The sequence below is a fragment of the Mus pahari genome, chromosome 22 (assembly GCF_900095145.1).
Source record: "Mus pahari chromosome 22, PAHARI_EIJ_v1.1, whole genome shotgun sequence".
NCBI lineage: Eukaryota > Metazoa > Chordata > Mammalia > Rodentia > Muridae > Mus > Mus pahari.
Genome location: NC_034611.1, coordinates 47931645 through 47941810, shown reverse-complemented (window position 1 = coordinate 47941810; position 10166 = coordinate 47931645). Strand labels below are relative to the sequence as shown.

Sequence of the window (10166 nt, the reverse complement as noted above, 5' to 3'; positions counted from 1 at the left end):
AAGTAGTGGGAGTGGGTGGGTAGGGGAGCAGAGGTGGGGGGAGGGGTATAGGGAACTTTCGGGATAGCATTTGAAATGTAAATAAAGAAAATTTAAAAAAAAAAAAAAAAAAAGCCCAGGAAAGAAATTAGTATGATACTGTAGTGGTGACTCAGAATAAATTTTTAAGGATTTATTTTTTTTTGGAGAGCTGTCCCCTCCTCTCGCTAGCTTCAGTACTCAGGAGAGCAGGCCCTACATACACATTGCCAGGGCAACACACAGTAATAGAGCTGACCTTGGTGGCAGGAGCAGAGGTGAGCGGGCCCTACCACTAGTCAACTCTGAAGTGACATAACCAAGGGAAAAGTGTTCTCCCCTCCCCTCCCCCCTTGCCACCTGGGCAGGTGGGATCGATGGTCCAAGGTCATGAGACCCCAAACCCCGCTGGCTACAGCACTTGAGAAAGCAGGCCCTGCACCTCACATGGGCAGGACAGCAGAGGTGCAAGTGAGTCGACCCCAAAGGCATGAGAGTGGGAGAGCTAGCCAGGGCAGTGCTGGAAAGCTCACCCTGGTAGTATGGGTGCAAGAAAGCTGGTGGGCTGACCAACTCGGCTACCACCCAGGCTCAGATCCAGGACCCAACATCTACCCCATCTATGAACTGCTGGAGCATGTAGAAGGGCTGGTTCTGCAGAACCAAAGCTACAGGATCTCCATGACACAGAGCAACAACAGGGTATCTGAGAATAGTCCTGTTGAGGATCCACAGATGCGGATACTCACAGCCAACCATCAGACTGAGCCTGGGGACCCCATTGGAAGAGCTGGGGGAAGGACTGAAGGAGCTGAAAGGGATTGCAACCCCACAGGAAGAACAGTATCAACTAACCTGACTGCCTAAAGCTCCCAGGGGTGAAATCACCAACCAAAGAGGATACATAGAGGATCTATGGCTCCAGCTACATAGGCAGCAGATGATTGCCTTATCTGACATCAGTGGGAGGGGAGGTCCTTGGTCCTATGGAGGCTTGATGCCCCAGCATAAGGGGATGCTATAGTAGTTAAAGTGAGAATGGGTGAGTGGATGGAGGAGCACCCCCAAAGAGGCAAAGGGGGAGAGGGGGATGGGATGGGGGGGCTGTGGAGAAGTAACCTGAGAGGGGGTTGAAATATCATTTGAAATGTAAACAAAATGATTAACTAAAAAGAAAAAGAAAGTGTAGCAGAAGTCAGAGGCCTCAAACCAGACAAATGACTCATTGCAATGAACATTTCCAAGTAAAGAAGTGTGAACAGAGGGGTATACTGTGGGACACATTGTGACATACTACATGACAAGGTGAGTTTTTTAGTTGTTTGTTTTTAATTTTATTCTTTTTTAGTCATTACTGGGGGGTAAGAGCAGAAGGTGGATACAAAGAGACAAAGAAATGAGTAGGACTGGAGTGCAGGATGCAGAATTCACAAAGGATCAATAAAGAATTTTTAAAACGGCTTAGAAATAAAAAGAGAATTTATGTTTTAATTGTGTGTGCACGCTCTCTCTCTCTCTCTCTCTCTCTCTCTCTCTCACACACACACACACACACACACACAGACACAGATACACACAAACACACACACACAAGTACAGGTGCCCACAGAGGCTAAAGGATTGAATCCTCTGGAGCTGCAGTTAAACACTGTGATCCGTCCAACGGGGGTGCTGGGACCTGATCACTAGTACTAGCTCTAGAAGATCAACAAGCACTCTTAACTACTGAGCCAGCTCTCCAGACCTCAAAATAATTTTTACCAAAACTACAAAGGCAATTCAATCAGGAAATAGCCTTTTAAACAAACTATGTCAGAATCACAAAAAGATAAGCTTTATCTTAGGCTAGCGATGAAACTCATTGGTGATGCACTTGCCTAACAGGTACAAAACCTAGGCTTCATCTCCAGCACTGAACAAAGGAAAACAAACAAACAGAAACATAATCCATGCATCCTGACTCAGAGAGACAGTGAGACAAAAGGTGCAGAAATTCAGGAAGATGGTGGAATTGAAACGACATTGAAATGTGAATTTTTGTTATTAGGTGTAACAGTGACTTTGTAATCTTATTTTGAGTTCTTTCTTAAGGACAAAATACAACAATCTTAAACTTTACTGAGTAAGCTTGTTATTGATGACAGCACATCCTGAAATCTGTTTGTATACATCATAGAACACAGCAAATAAATGGGTAATTTTATGGTCTTAAGATCAGGGCTTCTCACTGAGAGAGAAGTAAGATTCACACATGAATGAAGATTAGAAGACCCCTTAAGCAAGGATAACACCTGATGAACATGGTGTGTGTGTGTGTGTATGTGTGTGTGTGTGTGTGTGTGTGTGTGTTGTTTCCTCACTCTATCCATTCAAAGAGACAAAAAGCAATAGCACTCGTGTCAATGACCTAGAACAATTTCTAGACTCTAAATACCATTCCTCAATAAAAATAAGCAGGCTTTGTTGGAGAAAGACTAAGGCCGGGAAAGGAAGATGATTTTAGAATATTCATGTGTGTAGCTGGCAAAAAGTGATCAAAGAATGGTAGGGGCATGCATCCAAAAAGGGCAAAAGGACCTAGGATACACTTTAAAGGAACATCATGAGCCCAGAGAAGAAAGCAGCCCATACAAGGTCACAATGCAAATGGTTAGTGGTAGCTAGTAACCAAATTAGGCTTCTTCGAAATACAAGAACACATACCTCTGCTAAGGTTCTAGGTCAACCCTTGGCAGAAGAAGAGATGCAGACTACCAGGAGCCTCTAAACTCCAAAGGTCTGGAACCCTGAATATCACAATAAGAGGTGACCAGGTGAGATGCATTCAAGTTCCAGACAGACGCTGGATCTCATCAGACCTTTGAATTGTGGTGCCTTCTAATTAGAACACATTCTCTACAGACAGTTATTAGCTTGTGTTGGCCTCTGCTCAAAGGCCATTCTATTACAGGTGTCTTAAGCTTAGATAGATAGATAGATAGATAGATAGATAGATAGATAGATAGATAGATAGATAGATAGATAGATAGAATTAAATTAAAAATAAGATTGCTTATCAAACTGTTTAAGCAACATTTCTATAAGATTACACTTTTTCAAGAAAAGACATATGAAGAAGTATGCAGGATACAGAAACAGGGTTTCACACAGATAAAATTATCATCATAATGAAAAAAGTGGTAATTTAACACTGTTTATTTCCTCCTGCACACACGGTATTGCTCTCCACTCCAACTACATTTCATCAAATGAGTTCAGGAACAGTGTGTGTGTTCCGATTGTTTCTGACAAGCTATCCTGGGAAAGGGTCTAAGACAAAGAAAGGTCAAAATTAATTCATTGCAATGACTTTTGGAAAAAATTTCTAGATTTTAATTTATAGCTTGATCATTCTATTCAGATTCTTCCTGCCTCTACAACCCTAAATATTTGATCTTAAATAGCGACAACAGAAGGTTGCAACAAATCATAGGAAAAATAGGTTTGCTTATCTGTAGTTATCTTAGTTTTATCAAGAAAGAGTATCACAGCACATACAACTCATGAATGGAGGTTTCTCTCTGACTGTAAGCAGGAAGTGGTGACTCAAGATATGACCCATGGACCAGGTTAGTCTCGATTTGAGTATTTACTTTACCACTTATACTCTAAGAGAGATTCACAGCAGATTATTCAGTTTCTTCATGCATCAATTTCCTCTTCTAAGATATAGGAACAGTAGAATCTATGTCTTAGGGTTATTGTGAAAAGTAGGTAAGTTTAACGGAACAAATAATATAGGTTCTTGGGAAAGCATCTGCATATTTTAACTACATATGCTAATTATGCATTTTTATTGCTATTGTTTGACTGTTGGTTGGTTGACACTGACACCTGTGTCCCTACAGTTCTTACTGTTACTAGTACTATTATGACAACTGCTACAACAGCCAAGTTTAATCTACAAGCGCTGCAACTGGCATTTGATTCAGGAAAATGAGAGCAAAGCAAATTACAAGACACATACACACAACCAGAGGGTGAAAAACTAACTCCAAGGTGGCCCTTCAGTACCTCCCAGGAAGGTTTGTAAGAACCCGAAAGAAAGTTACCAACAGACTAACAATTCATGATTTATTCCCAGAAAGAATCTGTGACCTGAACCAATTAATCTCAGAAGAAAAGATATGTTCTCTTCCTTAATCATTTAAATAATGTTATTAAGTTTACTATGCACTAAAAATTAAGCTAGACATCAGAAATACAAAATGGATATTATCTTTTAAAACTTTGTGGAGTTTCTAATGACCTTTTGTTTGTTTCTCCCTCCTTCTCACAACCCTTTCTCTCTCTCTCTCTCTCTCTCTCTCTCTCTCTTTTCCAGTACTGGGGCTCAAACCAGGGTCTTGTGCCCACTAGGCAACCCTCTAATATTGAGATCCATTCTAAGCTCCCCAAACTGTCTGTATCAAAAGAGCAGACACAGCCCCTAATGTCTGATAGGTTGTATACTTAGTGCACACACATGGTACATGGAAATATAAACTTAAAATGTGAGAAGTACACAGTGAAAAAGGAAACCGCAGGCAGCCTTCACAGAGGTAGTGGTGTTCAAAGTGAGCCCTAAAGAATACTAGCTGGTAAACAAAGGCTGAGGGGGTAAAAACACCCCCCCAGGAGTGAGAGTTAGCCACTGCACGGCAGATGCACAGCACATGACAACAAAGCAGCCCTTCTGAAACTCCAGGGTAAACCCCATCCAGGCCTGTGCCTACACAGAGAACCCCTGGAACAGCTTCCATCTACACAACCCCACTCTCTTCAACTTAAAACAAGCCTCATTGGTGGAAACAGAACAGATAGCTGCAATTAAGACCAGTTCAGAGACAAATTTCTCACTTACAACACTGGGCGGCAGCAGTGGGCAATGGCTTCCTCTGGCTTTCTTCTTGACTAGAATACTAGAAGCAGAAAGAAAAAGAAAAAAATACATAGTAAGAGTTCCAAGTACAGAAGGAGGGGGAATCACAGCTACCTACTAAAATATTCAGCGTGTAACTTGGGTCAAATTTTTTTTTTACTGAACAGAAATAGAACTCATTCCTATCCTCCCTGTGGGATCCTGACTTAGGGCAGATCTTCAGTTATAGTGTGGCTTAAAGCAGAAAATTAGAGGGACCATCTGACCAGGCCTAGTAGAGCAAAAGGCCTGACCTTGGTGTATTTCAAAGGGTTCTGTGTATGCCCATGGCGACATCTAGATTTCACAAACCAAATGATAAAACTGAAGACCTCTATCGGGTACCTGCTTGTCTTTGAGTAACAGTGCCCCTTGCAAATGCTTATGGATAGATATTGCAACTGCATATCTAAGTGCACAGCTGGACTTTCAGATATATCTGGTAGTTTCCTCCTGACTCAGTCTCTCCAGGGCCAACTACTCACCACCACCACCACCAGAACAAACAACAACATGTACAGGGTACTGAAGCCATGAGAAGATAATCTATAACAGGGAACAGAATTAGGGGGAAGTCTTGAGACTGGGCAGGAATCAAAAAAGTATAAACTAACATATGTAAGTAGCTTAGAAAAATAGTTTGGTTCAAGACAGTGAAGAACTGGAAAGATATAACTTGAACCAGCAAATGTAAGATCTGGGCTAGGCAGAATAATGCTTAGAATGAGCTCAGCTACGTGAAGAGTCAGAGACCACCACAGGCTACATGAAAAGGTATCTGGACATTATATGCTAATTTTGCCACTCATTAATAAGCTATGGGGTTCTGGGTGAGCCAGAGCTAACCTGCCAGTGAGCATTCATCCAGTAAATATTGAATTAGCACCCACTATGTGCAAACGCTTGTGAGGAAAATAGAGCTTAAGTCATAGTAAGGAGTCAGAAGTTTGTACTAGTGTATTGGAAGGCCATATAGCTTTAAACATGGAGAAATATTATTTGATTACTGTGGTGGTTGCATGAGCTATCTCCCATAGTCTCATACATTTAAGTACTTGGTGCTCAGCTGGTAGAACTGTTTGAGTAGGTATGAGAGGTGAGGCCTTGTTGGAAGAACTATGTCATAACTATGTCAAAAGCCATTTAACCATTCCCAGGTAATACCCTCTCTCTGTCTCTCTGTCTGTCTCTCCCTCTCTCCCCTTCTCCCTCCCTCTCCTTCCCTCTCTCCCACTCTCTCCCTTCCTCTTCACCCCCCTCTCCTTTCTGCTGTGTTTAAGATTCTGAGTTTCACCGATCCTGTCACTGGGCCTGCTGCCTCATCCCATGCCATGATGATGGGCTCTTATCCCTCTGGAACAGTAAACTCAAATAAAACTTTTTCTTCTCTGAACTGCCTTGGTCACAGCAACAGGAAGTGACTAAACACTTCTAAAAGACTACAACAGGGAAGGAGAGATGGCTTAGAGATTAACAGCACTAGCTGCCCTTCCAAGGAACCAGGTTTATTTCCCTGAACCCATATGGCAGCTCAGAACCATCAGTAGCTCCAGTTCTAGAAGACTGAATGTTCTCTTCTTGCCTCCTTGGGCACCAGGCATGCAAGTGGTCCACAGACATAAAATTTTTTTTTAAAAAGACTGTGTCAGCTGTTATGCAGATGAACTGTAGGGGATGAGGATGGGGTGGTCTATTAAGATAATCCAGACAAAACTTGGTGACTTGCACACAAATAAGTATGTCAATAGCAAAGGATATTTCAAGTAGTTGTATCCAAAACAATTTTTGTATAACATATTTCACAAGCTGTAACCATAACACAAATATAAGAACACTTATATTAATATTTCCAGTGGGTAATATTAAAAGTCAGACACAATGTACATAGTAGGACTGCATTAGGCAAGCTGATAACCACAAAACTATTCAGCAGTGCAAGGCTGAACCTCACTCCAAAGTGACAGAGGAGTCAGTTATTAATAACAACCACTACAAATAATGAGGTGTGGGTTTTTTTGCATTCCATGTGTACAATGTTTTAGTTGTATGTATATCTGTGTGCCACATGCATGCCTGGTACCTGCAGAGGCCTCCTGGAACCAGAGTTACAAATGGTTACGATCTGCTACGTGAGTGATAGGAATGAGCCCAGGTCCTCTGGAAGAGCAACCAGTATTCCTGACTGCTGAGCCATCCCTCCAGCATTTCTTTAATAATTATGGTTTTATAGGCAGAACACAGGCTTAAAAGTAAGAAATCCCAAGATTTAAGTATTGAAGTAGAATAATTCACACATAAGATATCAAAGTAGATAGTTTCAAGAAGTTACATGTAATTAATCTTGTTTTAGGCGCAAAACAAAAAGTTGAAGTCCGGGTAACTACATCAAAATTAATAAAAGGATAAAAAGGGGCTGGAGAGATGGCTCAGCAGTTAACAGTATGCATTGTTCTTTCAGAGGATCAGGGTTCGGTTTCCAGCGCGTACATGGTGACTCACAACCATCCAGTTCTAGGATATCTGATGTCCTCTTCTGACCCTCATGAGTAGCAGGTATGCTTGTGGTACACATACATACATGCAGACAACATGTTCCTACACATAAAAGAAATCTAAAAAGAAATTTTAAGGCTGGGTAACGGTGGCACATGCCTTTAATCCCAGAACGTGGGGGATATAGGCAGGTAGATCTCTAGTACATCCAGGACTATACAGAGGAAACCCTGTCTCAGAAAAAAACAAACAACAACAAAAATTGAGGACAGAGATATGATTAGATGGTCTAAAAGCCTGTCTAGCAAGTCAAAGGCCCAAGGTGAATCATTAGCACTATAAATAAGTAAATAAATAAATAAACAAACAAACAGGCAAATAACCAACCAAGCAAGCCAGCCAGCCACTTACTGGCTAAGAGAAAACAAAATATAAAAAAGAAAAAAACCAAAACAAAAACAAAAAAGCTAAACTATCTACACCCTGGCATGGTAGAACATATGTATAATACCAACATCTTGAGAAATGAAAACAAGAACATTCTAGGCCAGTTGTTTGGTTTTTGTTTTGTTTTGTTTTGTTTTAGATATTTTCTTTATTTACATTTCAAATGTTATCCCCTTTCCTAGTTTCCCCTCCGAAAATCCCATATCCCCTCTCCCCTCCTCCTGATCCCCAACCCACACACTCCCGCTTCCTGGCCATGGAATTCAACTATACTGGGGCATAGAATCTTCACAAGACCAAGGGCCTCTCCTCCCACTGATGACCAACTAGGCCATCCTCTGCTACATATGCAACTAGAGCCACCAGTCCCACCATGGGTTTTCTTTGATTGGTGGTTTAGTTCCAGGGAGCTCTGGGGGTACTGGTTGGTTCATATTGTTGTTCCTCCTATACAAGCTGCAAACCCCTTCAGTTCCTTGGGTACTTTGTCTAGCTCCTTCATTGGGGACTCTGTGATCTGTCCAGTGGATGACTATGAGCATCCACTTCTGTATTTACTAGGCACTGGCAGAGCCTCTCAATAGACAGCGATATCAGGCTCCTGTCAGCAAGCTCTTGTTGGCATCTGCAATAGTGTCTGGGTTTGGTGGTGGTTTATGGGATGGATCTCCAGATGGGGCAGTCTCTGGATGGTCATTCCTTCAGTCTCTGCTTCACACTTTGTCTCTGTAACTCCTTCCGTGGGTATTTTGTTCCCCCTTCTAAGAAGGATCAAAGTATCCACACTTTGGTCTTCCTTCTTCTTGAGTTTCATGTATTTTGCAAATTATATCTTGGGTATTCTGAGCTTGTAGGCTAATATCCACTTATCAGTGAGTGCATATTATGTGTGTTCTTTTATGACTGGGTTACCTCACTCAAAATGATATCCTCCAGATCCATCCATTTGTCTAAGAATTTCATAAATTCATTGTTTTTAATAGCTGAGTAGTACTCCATTGTGTAAATGTACCACATTTTCTGTATCCATTCCTCTGTTGAGGGACATCTGTGTTCTTTCTAGCTTCTGGCTATTATAAATAAGGCTGCTATGAACATAGTGGAGCATGTGTCCTTATTACAAGTTGGAGCATCTTCTGGGTATATGCCCAGGAGTGGTATTGCTGGATCTTCCAGTAGTGCTATATATAAACCTGATAAACAACTTCAGTGAAGTAGCTGGATATAAAATTAACTCAAACAAATCAGTGGCCTTTCTCTATACAAAGAATAAACAGGCTGAGAAAGAAACTAGGGAAACAACACCCTTCACAATAGTCACAAATAATATAAAATACCATGTGACTCTAACTAAGGAAGTGAAAGATCTGTCTGATAAGAACTCAAGTCTCTGAAGAAAGAAATCAAAGAAGACCTCAGAAGACAGAAAGATCTCCCATGCTCATGGATTGGCAGGATTAATATAGTAAAAATGGCTATCTTGCCAAAAGCAATCTACAGATTCAACGCAATCCCCATCAAAATTCCAACTAAATTCCTCACAGAGTTAGAAAGGGCAATTTGAAAATTCATCTGGAATAACAAAAAACCTAGGATAGCAAAAACTATTCTCAACAATTAAAGAACCTCTGGTAGAATCACCATCCCTGACCTCAAGCTGTACTACAGGCAACTGTGATAAAAAAATAAAAAATAAATAAAAAATAAAAAAAAAACCCTGCAAGGTACTGGTACAGAGACAGGTAGGTAAGATCAATGGAATAGAATAGAAGACCCAGGAATGAGCCCACACACATATGGTCACTTGATCTTTGACAAAGGAGCTAAAACCATCCAGTGGAAAAAAGACAGCATTTTCAACAAATGGTGCCAGCTCAACTGGCAGATAGCATGTATAAGAATGCTAATTGACCCATTCTTATCTCAAACTTTATCAAAGCTCAAGTCTGAGTGGATCAAGGAACTCCACATAAAACCAGAGACACTGAAACTTATAGAGGAGAAAGTGGGGAAAAGCCTCGAAGATATGGGCAAAGGGGAAAAATTCCTGAACAGAACACCAGTGGCTTGTGCTGTAAGATCAAGAATCGACAAATGGAACCTCATAAAATGGCAACGCTTCTGTAAGGCAAAGGACACTGTCAATAAGACAAAAAAGGCAACCAACAGATTGGGAAAAGATCTTTACCAATCCTAAATCCAATAGAGGGCTAATATCCAATATATATAAAGAACTCAAGAAGTTGGACTCCAGAAAACCAAATAACCC

At 41.1% G+C, this 10166-nt stretch overlaps 1 protein-coding gene across 4 annotated transcripts in view; it reads right to left on the bottom strand.

Annotated features, from left to right (window-relative positions):
* Nucleotides 1-10166, bottom strand: part of Unc13b (unc-13 homolog B) — a 200862-nt gene that overhangs the window by 134038 nt on the left and 56658 nt on the right. For all 4 annotated transcript variants that reach the window (XM_021221907.1, XM_021221908.1, XM_021221909.1 and 1 more), the window contains exon 7: nucleotides 4901-4958. In XM_021221907.1, coding sequence (XP_021077566.1) covers nucleotides 4901-4958 — 58 coding nt within the window. The remainder of the gene's footprint in view (nucleotides 1-4900; nucleotides 4959-10166) is intronic.